Below are 15418 nucleotides of genomic sequence, written 5' to 3'. Positions count from 1 at the left end.
GCTTTCGAAGCAGTGGCAGAGAGCAAAATTTGCTAAGTGCTAGATACTTGAATCTGATTAATGTGTTCGGGAAAGGTTGCGCTCAACCAATCAGCGACCGGAATTTTCCCAGTCTGAATTTTTATTTTTCATCTTAACTTTTGAGTACTTTAACAAAGTTTTATCAACTTTGTGAGGTAGTCAACTTGCAATTTAAGACTTCCCCTTTCGTTTGGTGGATAAAGCATGCAGATTACTTGAATTGGGTGGAAGATATAAGCGTTTAAACGATTACACAAATCGTTACACTTTCGCTTCGCGAAATTTTGGATTGACACCCGTAGACAGTGCCCTTAGGACAAAGTTCTTTGTCAAAAATAAACTCCGAACAAGCGCTTCCCTAACACGGATGTGAACTTCAAGTACCTAGAGAGCAAGCTTATTTGCGGTTGTCATGTCATATGAATGTTTTTGAAGTCTCCGGGTGGTCCGCGACATTTGCACTTCATTTTTCATCGACACCGGAACCGGACCGAAAAACATTACGCAACTAAAATTGATTGTTGATCCATCAGACATTTGCCTGTTCACCGTAGCGACTTAGCTTAATACTTCGACGGGCTCATTTATGCAGTCTGCTTTTAACTGCTTTTTGTCAGATTTTCTTGCAGGCATGCTTTGAATACATCTTTAAATCAGTCGAGTACCTAGAGTTTGTCCTTTCCAATGTCATCGTTTAAGCCAGATCAACAATTTCCTTGTGCTCATACCGCAAGCTCTCTTGATTAGGAACAAATAGTCAACTGGAAACTGATACGTGCTCTGTGTAGTGGAAGCCCTCCAGAACTACCCCCTTGCTGATGTCCTTTTCCGATGCGTGGAATGTAGTGGTGTTGTGTATGACTGAGTACGAACTTCTTATTGTTTCGCCATTTCCGGTGTAACAAGCCTTACCCGACAAACTTCGTTCTGCATTTTTTCGTTTGTTGACGTTTTTTTTTGCTTTTTTGCATATTCAGCCTCCTGTGGTCAAAATTCGATTTTACGTAACTTTCTCCATTAAATTTGCCGATGCTCCGGAATCGGTTCCAGAGTGGCCAAAGTGTCAATTATAAACCTTCCACCTTCCTGAGTCATGCCGATATTTTAGGTTGTTGTAGGAAATGATGCCGTACTTTCTACTTTAGGGCATTTTGCGTTTCCCAAACACAGACGTAAACTTTAATGTATCTATAATGCGGATTAATCCCTGACGTGTATAGCATCGTCTCCATTCCTTCGGAACTAAGACAGGAAAATCTGTCTCTGCATTTCGTGCAGGTCTCCCAGAACTAATGTCCGGCCTAGTTTTCAATTCCTTGCTATGTCGTTCATGGCTTTTACTCCGTCACCACGTTTCCTTTTTTCTTTTCTTATGCAGCTACGACGCAAATCGTATCGTCGAGACATATCGTGGAGATCCACAGTTGCCCGCATGACATGAATTGTTCTAGGAACCAGGGGTGTGCTTATGGGTAGATTTTAGTAGATGACATCTACTAAGCTTTTTGCTCTAATTTATTTATTTTTATAAGGAAAAATATTCAAGTTAAACAATATTTTTGACCAAAATAGGGCTTTCACCAAGTTTCACCAATTTCTTGGCCTAATTTTGGAGCGCCCTTTAGTTTTTTTTCAAGTCATTTGCACTTGTTCTGGAAAGTCAACCGAACATTTCAGTGTCCCAGTGAAGTGCTGTCGCAGTTAGTCGCAAAGTCACCAAGTCGAGGAGCGATTTTTTTTAAATTTGACTGGAGGCGCCCCTACGACTTAAAAAAAATGTATTAAAATTCTCAATATGAAAATTTGACTGGAGGCGCCCCTGCGACTTATAAAATTGTATAAAAATTATCAATATAACAATTTGACTGGAGGCGCCCCTAAGACTTTGAAAAAGGTACCTTAAAATTTTCAATATGAAAATTTGACTGGAGGCGCCCCTACGAAAAAATGTATTAAAATTCTCAATATGAAAATTCGACTGGAGGCGAAATCGAATCGAAGGAACGATATTTTTTTAGCTTTATTCTTACAATGTGCCCTGGACAAAACTTTTAACAATTTCATTGAGAAGCACCTGAGAAATGGTAAAATCCTTCGAAAATCAAATCTCACTCCCACTCCCACTGACGGTACCTAGAATGCTTAAAATAGATCACAGAATAGGGGCTTCCCTAACACGGATGTGGAATTAAAATACCTGGAACGTTTAAAAGATTTAAGGATATCAAGCGCTTTGGTCAGTCGCGTATTCTTGAAGTATCTTGCCATGGCGTAACAAAATCGCGTTAAACGCCAAAAACTACCAATTGCTTGGATCGTCTCAACTTCGGTGTTTTTACACAGCTGGGGTTGAATTGTTGATCCATCAGAGACTGGCCTGTTCACCGTAGCGACGTAGTCCGTGAGCAATTACGATGACTTCGAAGAGACTTCTTCTATGCTTTCAAAACGTTCTGCCAGATTTTCTAGCAGGCATGCTTTGAACACTTTTTCAAATCAGTCGAGTGCCTAAAGTTTGTATTTTTCAGTCGCAGCCGCATTAACTTTTTGTGTTCAGATTTGTAAGTCCGGTTGAGCAAGATCGTAGCCTGAAAGCTGATTCGTGGTCTGAGAATAATTGACCCGTCAGTACTATGCTCTTTAAATGAGCTGCAACGAATCTCCTTGTTCGATCTGTAAAACGTTGTGGGTGGTGTTTTATATTACCATTGACTGTGTACATGCGTGTCTTATTGTTTTGCCTTTAATTGTGAAACAGTTGATTCATACAAAACTAAAGAAACTCTGAACTTTTTTTACAAAAATCCATGGTCAACAATCACACAATCAGTTACGTCAAAGCAACCATTGAATTTTTGGTTGCCTAGCATGGCATTCGTATGATGTCTGTTCGTTCCTGCGACCGAAGTTTTTGACGTTTTGAAGAATAATGGAAAGTTTCCCTCCTTTCAAAAAAAAATCCTCCAAATTCAAATTTTAAGGTGACGTGGTTTATGCACGACCCCTCAACAACCAAATTTTGGACAAATTTGAGTCAAGCAATACTTCAACATGACATTTTTGCTGTTGTCTGACACATGCCGTTATTTTTTAGGTTGTCTAGAACATACACTGTGAGTTGATATTTCATGGCATTTGTGCGTTTCTCAAACACAGACTTCAACTCTATATAGCTTACCAGATTAGGACCAAGATGAACATATATTCCTATTCGTCAGGCACATTTGAACCCAGCGCTTCGTAGAGGTATCTCAGAAATTCGCCTGAACTGACACCCGCTTCATTCAAACAACGAAATTTTAACGAGTTTGACATTTCAAATAAATTTTGAAAACAAGTAACTCTTTTGTGATTTTTCGTTAGTCTTCAAAAGGACCGAATGTTTTTTTTTCTTGCTGTCAAACTTTTTGACAAGCGCGCATTTTCACGGCTGCTGCAGCTGTCAAACGCTCTCCAATCGTGTGCACATTTGTTGACTCTTTCAAGGGGTCAAGGGATTCTGCTTCCGACCTCACAATCCAAGCAATTCCGCGGTTGCTGCTTCTATTCCTGCAATTGCTTCAGCTTCCAACGTCATTTTCTACGTTCGCTCTTTGTCGGCTGGTCGATGTCAAATGAAGCTAAATGTGTCACTCTCGTTTCTTTAGTGTATAAAAAAATACGGAAATCGCAAATCGGCTTCATTCATTCGTCAACCTCGGTTTAGGCGTATCGAAGGATGCTTTGTTTGTAAGTTGTAAGCTTCTGCCTTGGACAAAATACAAAAAAAAACTGTGGCTGAGGACATGGTCTCTTTTGATATTCAAGGACAAAGGGACAACTGCGAAATCAAAATTAAACAAAATTTTCACAAAATTATTTGTGGTTATGCCTAGATGCTGTAATTGACTATTATTATTTCAATTTTAATGTTATGAAAATGTACTTGAAGATTTTTAACTATGAAGTCCGTGATTGAGAAACGCCTGTCAGGAATCTCCGTGTACATTTATCTGACTCCTATTCCTTTCGCAGTACCTAACCCCCAAATCGCCAAACTACCTGAACATCGACCAGGGCCTGATCGAGGCGCTCGCGATCCGCCTCCGGGACACGATCGTCCAGCCGGAGAACACGTGGTTCGACTCGATCTGCAAGTACGTGTACGAGAAGCAAAAGAACGAGGAGGTCTTCCTGAACAACTTCTACCAAAGCTCGGCCTACAAGCAGCTGCTGCGCGAGCTCGACTTTAGCAACGCCCAGGACCACGAGCTGCCCTCGCTGGAACATCTGGGGGTGGGCGCTTCCGGCGGTCTCCTGCTGGTGGACAACCTCAGCGATACCAACTCGGGCGATTTGCGCTTCGACGAGACGGATGATGATGGGGATGGTGGGCCGCCGAGTGGGTTCTTCCAGAGTGACATCAAGGAGGAGCATGACGTGAGGGTTGGGGCGAAGACGGCGACGGCGACTCTGCTTCCGGCAGCGGTGGCCAACGTGAAGCACGCCCGGTCGCACAGCGACTGCACCGGCATGTTCACCACCATCAACGACATCAACATCGAACAGCTCAAGTCGTCGGACTGCTCGAGTAACGACTCCGGGAATGAGTTGGCTTCGAATTCCGTGGGTGTACCGACCAGCTTGGATGGCAATGGGAGCAGTAGCTTGCCGCAACCACCGATCGAGATACATATCGATCACCACAAGGCGGACGACTCGCTGGTCTTTCGGCAGAAACTCTCCGCCAAGATCATCAACACGGCGATCCACTGCGAGGGTCAGTACGCGGTGTACGCGATCCAGGTGTGCGTCATCGAGGACAACCAGCACAAGAGCTGGCACATCTACCGACGGTACTCCAAGTTTCTCGAGCTGAAGAAGATGCTGGTGAAGCGGTTCCCTACGCTGGGGAAGGTCCCGTTTCCGGCGAAGAAGGCCTTCCAGAACACGCAACGGGCCGTGCTGGAGCACCGGATGGAGGTGCTTAACCTGTTTCTGCAGGAGATTTGTGCCAAAGCGGAGACGAACGACGACATGCGGGCGATCGTGCGGAACTTCCTGGAGCCGGACACGGACGATCGGCGGATGCACGGCGGAGCGGTGGTGAAGACGGTGAGTTTGAGAGGTGTCAACTTGGTTATTATATGTACAATCTTGCCTCCTTCCAGATCGAAAGCTTCAAATCGGGCATGAGCAAGATCCGCAACATGCCGGACTCGCTGGTCGGCGGCATCTCGCGCATCTTCCTCGGCAAGGGCCCCCTCAAGGAGCGCACCTTCTACGACATCCAGGACATCCCGACGCTGGAGCTGAAGCAGTCCGAGTATCCGGCGCTGGCATCCGCACTCAACCTGCTGGACGAGGTGTTCGACCTGCAGAACAAATCCCAGTGGTTGCGGCGCGGCCTGATCAACCGGTTGCTCGGAGCGCCCTGGGTAAGCCACGCAACCAACAAGAAGATCGTCCAACTGGCCGGCTCGCTGCTCGCGATGGACAAGGTCGAAGCGGTCCTGTCGGCGGTGCTGTAAGTAGCTCCTTCAAACTCCCCTTCAAACATACCAACAAACATCCCCTTCCAGCAACAACGTCTGGCCCGACGGCGATCGCTTCAACCCGAATCCTCCGCTCCGCGAGGACAGCACCAAGCTGCGTACCAAACTAGCGGCCAAAATCGCCCTCTTTTCTCTGCTGTCGGACGACCTGAAGCACGTGGTCGGTTCGGTGACGTGCAACACGGGCCTGCTGAACTTTTTCCAAATGTTGCAAAACAAGAAGCTTAACACGCGCCTCCTCCTCATCCTGCTCGATCACGTGCTGCGGGTGGCCTTTCACACCGACAACATGACCAAGCATGCCGGAGCGGCCTGCGGTGACGGGGACACGATACGAATCGGAACGCCGTCCGGATCGGCTGCTGGGTCGAGGAAATCTTCCAAGCATTACTACTGAGAAGAGAACATTCCGCCATAATGAAGAAGAACAAAATCGTAGGTTAAATTCAGCATTACAAATTCAAAGAACAAAGTATAACATTAGGAGATATTGATACAACAGTGTTGTACCATTGTAGCGAATTATTGCATTACAAAAAGAGAGACGTAAACGGAACGGTATTCATCTTTGGTTTTATCTGCACTCATCCGCAAACACAACACGGCTTGTGAGCTGTTTATGTTCTTAACCTTTTACAAAATGTTGCATTTTTTAAGGCAATTGGCTATACACGATTTATTTTTACAAAAAGAAGGTACTTTTATTTTGTTCGTAGATGTTTTAATTTTTCCCCCTGTTGAAGAGATATTTACGTTGAGCTTACTTATTATTCGAGTAAAACTACAAGACTTGTCGAAATAGAGACTAATTCAATTGTAACACTGCGAGGTTGATTTGTATGTAAGAGATATCACACTTGTCCCTTTAAACTATGTAACATCATCAGGATAGGGCAGATTTGGATTAGAAATCATATTAAAAACGTTTAAATTTAAAAATGTTCAAACCCAGGTAAGTTGCCCAACCTTTTTTTTAACTCTTATCTGTATTCAATCCTAATTTCAGGTAATAGATCCTAATGAAATATTGTTCTCCATTCAAAACTCGAGCAAGAATCCAAAGGCCGACAGAACAGAATTACGATCGAAAGAGGTGATCTATTCAGCCGGAAGATCCTTAATATGACTTAGCATCTGGAAAATCTATTATCGTGACACTTGGAACGAATCGAAAAGGCTCGTGAAAATGTGCCTTGGCGTTCTCAATTGCGAGATTCCTACTCGAAACTAGGTGTTCGAAGGCTTGATTGTTGAGGCAATTGCAAACCTCTTTTTACACCTTAGCTTCCATCCATCCCGGGATTCGAACTGACGACCTTTGGATTGTTAGTCCATCTGCCTACCAGCGACTCCACCGAGACAGGACCCAGGGAGACGACTCCTACACCTGGACTGAGCTAACGACCTAACCTTTTTAGGTTAGTCCGGGGCCAACATTTACTTCCCTTCCGACGAAAGGCGTAATCAGACAAACCTCGTCTCAAAATTTGCCACTGGGACCTTCTGGGATCGAACCCAGGCCGACTGGGTGAGAGGCAACCACGCTTACCCCTACACCACGGATCCCGGCTGTCACAACAACACACTAGCAATGAATTCACAAGGTAAGAATACTATAGCACAAAAACGCTGCATGTGTTCTACAAAAAAAATAAAATTAATAGAAAGCTCGATTGAATATAAATAATTGGCAATACCTAATAGCTTTTGAAATTGGTACCCGGGCAGATGGTAATAACAACATTCATGCCATTTCAATAACAAATACTGTTAAAATAACAAAAAGAGTTATGGATTATTCGCAATTCGCAATTCGCAATTTTCAGTGTAAGAACGGGCCTTGACCGATCTTATGCACCAGGTTCCCGACGAACACGCACTGCCCTTACACCTACATCTCACCCTTGCTCTGAGTCAGTACGAGCAGCACGCTAGAACACGCTTTGAGTGTTCGTGCCAGGCATGCACACCTTCTTTTCCGGTTACGCATTTTAACTCGGCCGGGGGTGGTACATTACGTAGGGTTTGATGTAAGTATAAGCGCCTAACCATTTATAGTGTGCCTATCAATTTTCATTAAAGCAAGTACTGTTTTATTTTTAGTTTGAATTCAAAAACTAGTTGTTATTTTACTGTGTATTGTTTTCTCCTGAAATCTTTCCTAGTGTTGAGTCGTGTTTATATGTTGCTATTTCTTTTGTCGCGGTGTTTTGTTACAATATTTTGGTCCTAAGCATGTTATAAAAGTTTACCAAAAATACAATAGTAATATTTGTGTTAATCCTTTAACCATTCCATATATTGAGTAAGGGCTCAAACCACACTTGTTTGAAAAAAAAGGGTGAAGATTGAAAACAATAGACAGTAAAAGAGAATTTATTTTATAAAAATCAAGTATCAATTGTAAGAGAATGATGATCGTATTTTAAAGAATAAAAATGAGAAGCTAGATGTATTAGATAAAGAATTATTCAAATAAATAAATAGACTTGATATTACTAGTACATTAAGGAAAAGTATATTTTTAAGGAAAAAAAAAAACAAAATTTGTTACAGCAGTATCAATTGGTAAAAAAGAGTGGAATAGCTTTGAGAGAAAAGAGAATCAAAAGTTAGGTAGTAAAATCAAAATCAAATGATGGATATTAAATAGAAGAATCAGTGAAGAATTGAGAATCAGTAGAGCAAAATAAAAAAGGAGATAGGTGGTAGCTGAGAATGAAGAGAAGAGAAACCCCGTTGTGCGATGTTTCAGGTACATCCCCAGCAGTTGACTCAACATACTGCGAATCGAAACAATACCGTCTACAATCACAAATTACTTCCCTTTCCCACATTGTCGCGCCCCTTTCTTTTAGCCGTCTCGACTCTGACCCGCGGTAGTCAAAGGTTTACGATCCGTTTCCACAGGCCACCAGCTAGGTCATCATGAAAACCAAGCCAACGTGGAGGTAAGAAAATAGGACACTCGCAAGGAACCAGAGCTATACTGTTCTGATCAAGATAATTCGGATGATCTAACAGAACTACGGATGTAGTTAGTTTCGCTCCTTCCAGGATGTTCCTTACGTGGACGCAGGGGTGTGCTTATGGGTAGATTTGAGTAGATGACATCTACTTAGCTGTTTGCTCTAATTTATTTATTTTTATATGGAAAAATATTCAAGTTAAACAATATTTTTGACCAAAATAGGGCTTTCACCAAGTTTCACCAATTTATTGGCTCAATTTTGAAGCGCCCTTTAGTTTTTTTCAAGTCATTTGCACTTTTTCTGGAAAGTCAACCGAACATTTCAGTGTCCTAGTGAAGTGCTGTCGCAGTTAGTCGCAAAGTCGCCAAGTCGAGGAGCGATTTTTTTTTTTTGAAAATTTGACTAGAGGCGCCCCTAAGACTTAAAAAATGTATAAAAAATCTCAATATAAAAATTTGACTGGAGGCGCCCCTACGACTTAAAAAAATGTATAAAAATTCTCAATATAAAAATTTGACTGGAGGCGCCCCTACGACTTAAAAAAATGTATAAAAATTCTCAATATGAAAATTTGACTGGAGGCGCCCCTACGACTTAAAAAAATGTATTAAAATTCTCAATATGAAAATTTGACTGGAGGCGCCCCTACGACTTAAAAAAATGTATTAAAATTCTCAATATGAAAATTTGACTAGAGGCGCCCCTAAGACTTAAAAAATGTATTAAAATTCTCAATATGAAAATTTGACTGGAGGCGCCCCTACGACTTAAAAAAATGTATAAAAATTCTCAATATGAAAATTTGACTGGAGGCGCCCTTATGGCTGAAAAAAAATGAACAGGGGTGTGCTTATGGGTAGATTTGAGTAGATGACATCTACTTAGCTGTTTGCTCTAATTTATTTATTTTTATATGGAAAAATATTCAAGTTAAACAATATTTTTGACCAAAATAGGGCTTTCACCAAGTTTCACCAATTTATTGGCTCAATTTTGAAGCGCCCTTTAGTTTTTTTCAAGTCATTTGCACTTTTTCTGGAAAGTCAACCGAACATTTCAGTGTCCTAGTGAAGTGCTGTCGCAGTTAGTCGCAAAGTCGCCAAGTCGAGGAGCGATTTTTTTTTGAAAATTTGACTAGAGGCGCCCCTAAGACTTAAAAAATGTATAAAAAATCTCAATATAAAAATTTGACTGGAGGCGCCCCTACGACTTAAAAAAATGTATTATAATTCTCAATATGAAAATTTGACTGGAGGCGCCCCTACGACTTAAAAAAATGTATAAAAATTCTCAATATGAAAATTTGACTGGAGGCGCCCCTACGACTTAAAAAAATGTATTAAAATTCTCAATATGAAAATTTGACTGGAGGCGCCCCTACGACTTAAAAAAATGTATTAAAATTCTCAATATGAAAATTTGACTAGAGGCGCCCCTAAGACTTAAAAAATGTATTAAAATTCTCAATATGAAAATTTGACTGGAGGCGCCCCTACGACTTAAAAAAATGTATAAAAATTCTCAATATGAAAATTTGACTGGAGGCGCCCTTATGGCTGAAAAAAAATGAACAGGGGTGTGCTTATGGGTAGATTTGAGTAGATGACATCTACTTAGCTGTTTGCTCTAATTTATTTATTTTTATATGGAAAAATATTCAAGTTAAACAATATTTTTGACCAAAATAGGGCTTTCACCAAGTTTCACCAATTTATTGGCTCAATTTTGAAGCGCCCTTTAGTTTTTTTCAAGTCATTTGCACTTTTTCTGGAAAGTCAACCGAACATTTCAGTGTCCTAGTGAAGTGCTGTCGCAGTTAGTCGCAAAGTCGCCAAGTCGAGGAGCGATTTTTTTTTTTTGAAAATTTGACTAGAGGCGCCCCTAAGACTTAAAAAATGTATAAAAAATCTCAATATAAAAATTTGACTGGAGGCGCCCCTACGACTTAAAAAAATGTATAAAAATTCTCAATATAAAAATTTGACTGGAGGCGCCCCTACGACTTAAAAAAATGTATAAAAATTCTCAATATGAAAATTTGACTGGAGGCGCCCCTACGACTTAAAAAAATGTATTAAAATTCTCAATATGAAAATTTGACTGGAGGCGCCCCTACGACTTAAAAAAATGTATAAAAATTCTCAATATAAAAATTTGACTGGAGGCGCCCCTACGACTTAAAAAAATGTATTATAATTCTCAATATGAAAATTTGACTGGAGGCGCCCCTACGACTTAAAAAAATGTATTAAAATTCTCAATATGAAAATTTGACTGGAGGCGCCCCTACGACTTAAAAAAATGTATTAAAATTTTCAATATGAAAATTTGACTAGAGGCGCCCCTAAGACTTAAAAAATGTATAAAAAATCTCAATATAAAAATTTGACTGGAGGCGCCCCTACGACTTAAAAAAATGTATAAAAATTCTCAATATGAAAATTTGACTGGAGGCGCCCTTATGGCTGAAAAAAAATGAACAGGGGTGTGCTTATGGGTAGATTTGAGTAGATGACATCTACTTAGCTGTTTGCTCTAATTTATTTATTTTTATATGGAAAAATATTCAAGTTAAACAATATTTTTGACCAAAATAGGGCTTTCACCAAGTTTCACCAATTTATTGGCTCAATTTTGAAGCGCCCTTTAGTTTTTTTCAAGTCATTTGCACTTTTTCTGGAAAGTCAACCGAACATTTCAGTGTCCTAGTGAAGTGCTGTCGCAGTTAGTCGCAAAGTCGCCAAGTCGAGGAGCGATTTTTTTTTGAAAATTTGACTAGAGGCGCCCCTAAGACTTAAAAAATGTATAAAAAATCTCAATATAAAAATTTGACTGGAGGCGCCCCTACGACTTAAAAAAATGTATAAAAATTCTCAATATAAAAATTTGACTGGAGGCGCCCCTACGACTTAAAAAAATGTATAAAAATTCTCAATATGAAAATTTGACTGGAGGCGCCCCTACGACTTAAAAAAATGTATTAAAATTCTCAATATGAAAATTTGACTGGAGGCGCCCCTACGACTTAAAAAAATGTATAAAAATTCTCAATATAAAAATTTGACTGGAGGCGCCCCTACGACTTAAAAAAATGTATTATAATTCTCAATATGAAAATTTGACTGGAGGCGCCCCTACGACTTAAAAAAATGTATTAAAATTCTCAATATGAAAATTTGACTGGAGGCGCCCCTACGACTTAAAAAAATGTATTAAAATTTTCAATATGAAAATTTGACTAGAGGCGCCCCTAAGACTTAAAAAATGTATAAAAAATCTCAATATAAAAATTTGACTGGAGGCGCCCCTACGACTTAAAAAAATGTATAAAAATTCTCAATATGAAAATTTGACTGGAGGCGCCCTTATGGCTGAAAAAAAATGAACAGGGGTGTGCTTATGGGTAGATTTGAGTAGATGACATCTACTTAGCTGTTTGCTCTAATTTATTTATTTTTATATGGAAAAATATTCAAGTTAAACAATATTTTTGACCAAAATAGGGCTTTCACCAAGTTTCACCAATTTATTGGCTCAATTTTGAAGCGCCCTTTAGTTTTTTTCAAGTCATTTGCACTTTTTCTGGAAAGTCAACCGAACATTTCAGTGTCCTAGTGAAGTGCTGTCGCAGTTAGTCGCAAAGTCGCCAAGTCGAGGAGCGATTTTTTTTTTTGAAAATTTGACTAGAGGCGCCCCTAAGACTTAAAAAATGTATAAAAAATCTCAATATAAAAATTTGACTGGAGGCGCCCCTACGACTTAAAAAAATGTATTAAAATTCTCAATATAAAAATTTGACTGGAGGCGCCCCTACGACTTAAAAAAATGTATAAAAATTCTCAATATGAAAATTTGACTGGAGGCGCCCCTACGACTTAAAAAAATGTATTAAAATTCTCAATATGAAAGTTTGACTGGAGGCGCCCCTACGACTTAAAAAAATGTATTAAAATTCTCAATATAAAAATTTGACTGGAGGCGCCCCTACGACTTAAAAAAATGTATTATAATTCTCAATATGAAAATTTGACTGGAGGCGCCCCTACGACTTAAAAAAATGTATTAAAATTCTCAATATGAAAATTTGACTGGAGGCGCCCCTACGACTTAAAAAAATGTATTAAAATTCTCAATATGAAAATTTGACTAGAGGCGCCCCTAAGACTTAAAAAATGTATAAAAAATCTCAATATAAAAATTTGACTGGAGGCGCCCCTACGACTTAAAAAAATGTATTAAAATTCTCAATATAAAAATTTGACTGGAGGCGCCCCTACGACTTAAAAAAATGTATAAAAATTCTCAATATGAAAATTTGACTGGAGGCGCCCCTACGACTTAAAAAAATGTATTAAAATTCTCAATATGAAAGTTTGACTGGAGGCGCCCCTACGACTTAAAAAAATGTATTAAAATTCTCAATATAAAAATTTGACTGGTGGCGCCCCTACGACTTAAAAAAATGTATTAAAATTCTCAATATGAAAATTTGACTGGAGGCGCCCCTACGACTTAAAAAAATGTATTAAAATTCTCAATATGAAAATTTGACTAGAGGCGCCCCTAAGACTTAAAAAATGTATAAAAAATCTCAATATAAAAATTTGACTGGAGGCGCCCCTACGACTTAAAAAAATGTATAAAAATTCTCAATATGAAAATTTGACTGGAGGCGCCCTTATGGCTGAAAAAAAATGAACAGGGGTGTGCTTATGGGTAGATTTGAGTAGATGACATCTACTTAGCTGTTTGCTCTAATTTATTTATTTTTATATGGAAAAATATTCAAGTTAAACAATATTTTTGACCAAAATAGGGCTTTCACCAAGTTTCACCAATTTATTGGCTCAATTTTGAAGCGCCCTTTAGTTTTTTTCAAGTCATTTGCACTTTTTCTGGAAAGTCAACCGAACATTTCAGTGTCCTAGTGAAGTGCTGTCGCAGTTAGTCGCAAAGTCGCCAAGTCGAGGAGCGATTTTTTTTTGAAAATTTGACTAGAGGCGCCCCTAAGACTTAAAAAATGTATAAAAAATCTCAATATAAAAATTTGACTGGAGGCGCCCCTACGACTTAAAAAAATGTATAAAAATTCTCAATATAAAAATTTGACTGGAGGCGCCCCTACGACTTAAAAAAATGTATAAAAATTCTCAATATGAAAATTTGACTGGAGGCGCCCCTACGACTTAAAAAAATGTATTAAAATTCTCAATATGAAAATTTGACTGGAGGCGCCCCTACGACTTAAAAAAATGTATTAAAATTCTCAATATGAAAATTTGACTGGAGGCGCCCCTACGACTTAAAAAAATGTATTAAAATTCTCAATATAAAAATTTGACTGGAGGCGCCCCTACGACTTAAAAAAATGTATTAAAATTCTCAATATAAAAATTTGACTGGAGGCGCCCCTACGACTTAAAAAAATGTATAAAAATTCTCAATATGAAAATTTGACTGGAGGCGCCCCTACGACTTAAAAAAATGTATAAAAATTCTCAATATGAAAATTTGACTAGAGGCGCCCCTAAGACTTAAAAAATGTATAAAAAATCTCAATATAAAAATTTGACTGGAGGCGCCCCTACGACTTAAAAAAATGTATAAAAATTCTCAATATGAAAATTTGACTGGAGGCGCCCTTATGGCTGAAAAAAAATGAACAGGGGTGTGCTTATGGGTAGATTTGAGTAGATGACATCTACTTAGCTGTTTGCTCTAATTTATTTATTTTTATATGGAAAAATATTCAAGTTAAACAATATTTTTGACCAAAATAGGGCTTTCACCAAGTTTCACCAATTTATTGGCTCAATTTTGAAGCGCCCTTTAGTTTTTTTCAAGTCATTTGCACTTTTTCTGGAAAGTCAACCGAACATTTCAGTGTCCTAGTGAAGTGCTGTCGCAGTTAGTCGCAAAGTCGCTAAGTCGATGCGCGATCGCTGCGCGATAGTTCAATGTTTGCTGTATTGCAAAATCATTTTGTTATTCTTGCGATGCATATGTTTTTATCGGTTATCCGAGGCGGACGTAAACAATTCTTATTATAAATATAGGTTCACACTTCACACTTAGGAGACTCGGGAGGCGGAGTCTTGCCGCAAAAAGAAAGATACCTGTGGATTCGTTGACGGGACCACAAGTGTCAAGAGGGCCACTTTCTATAGTGTTACGTCGATTCCATTTCATTATCGATTGTTGTGCGCACGCAACTTTGTGTAGCCCCAAGATGCGAGAGAGGCAGACTCGCTTACCAAAATGGACAGATTGAAAGAGTGGGCCTTCGCGGGTAATCGGCTCCCATCCCACTAACATTTACACACAAGATCCTCTGTAATTACTCTTAGCTTTAAGCAAAATGTTACTACTTAAGCCGCCTCGGTCATAATCAGGTCACAGGACCCAAAAGAACCTAATAAAAATAATTTTATGAAATAAAGGAGAGGGCCTTCCCCTTAGGTGTATTAAGGATCTTTCCAACTAAAAAAAAATGAGCACATTTTAAAAGCACAAGCGTATTGATTTTATTTTTGTTTTGTTTGGCTATGCGCAAATCCTTATTCATTATTCATTTGCGTTATACGATGTGCTATATTTTGCACTAGCTTCAATTTTTATGAGAATAATATTTGATTTTAAATATTAAATACGTGCTAGCCGTTTCGCACTGTGCTAACAGTTTTTAATGGTGTAGCATTCTTGAACACCCGCTTCGCAGCAACGGCTCCACAGTGCATGCAAACCTTATGCATCGCTGTGTTAACATGCTTCTAACAGATGACTTGTGTAGGCTGCCACTCTGTTTTTATTCTCCAAAAGAGGATGATTTGTGACGGGTAGAGTTTTTCGGAACATTTACCCCAAAGCTTTGTAAAATTACTTCTGTATTTA

General features: G+C 39.3%; 1 protein-coding gene across 4 annotated transcripts in view; it reads left to right on the top strand.

Moving 5' to 3' along the window:
- Positions 1 to 6379, top strand: part of LOC120412934 (sorting nexin-13-like) — a 31455-nt gene extending 25076 nt beyond the window's left edge. For all 4 annotated transcript variants that reach the window (XM_039573568.1, XM_039573567.1, XM_039573571.2 and 1 more), the window contains 3 exons: positions 4036 to 5115; positions 5172 to 5527; positions 5583 to 6379. In XM_039573568.1, coding sequence (XP_039429502.1) covers positions 4036 to 5115; positions 5172 to 5527; positions 5583 to 5952 — 1806 coding nt within the window. In that variant the 3' untranslated portion in view covers positions 5953 to 6379. The remainder of the gene's footprint in view (positions 1 to 4035; positions 5116 to 5171; positions 5528 to 5582) is intronic.
- Positions 6380 to 15418: the final 9039 nt, after the last annotated feature.

This window comes from Culex pipiens, chromosome 3, assembly GCF_016801865.2.
Source record: "Culex pipiens pallens isolate TS chromosome 3, TS_CPP_V2, whole genome shotgun sequence".
Taxonomy (NCBI): Eukaryota; Metazoa; Arthropoda; class Insecta; order Diptera; family Culicidae; genus Culex; species Culex pipiens.
Note: the sequence above shows the minus strand (reverse complement) of the source record. Positions and strands in the feature narration are given on the sequence as shown.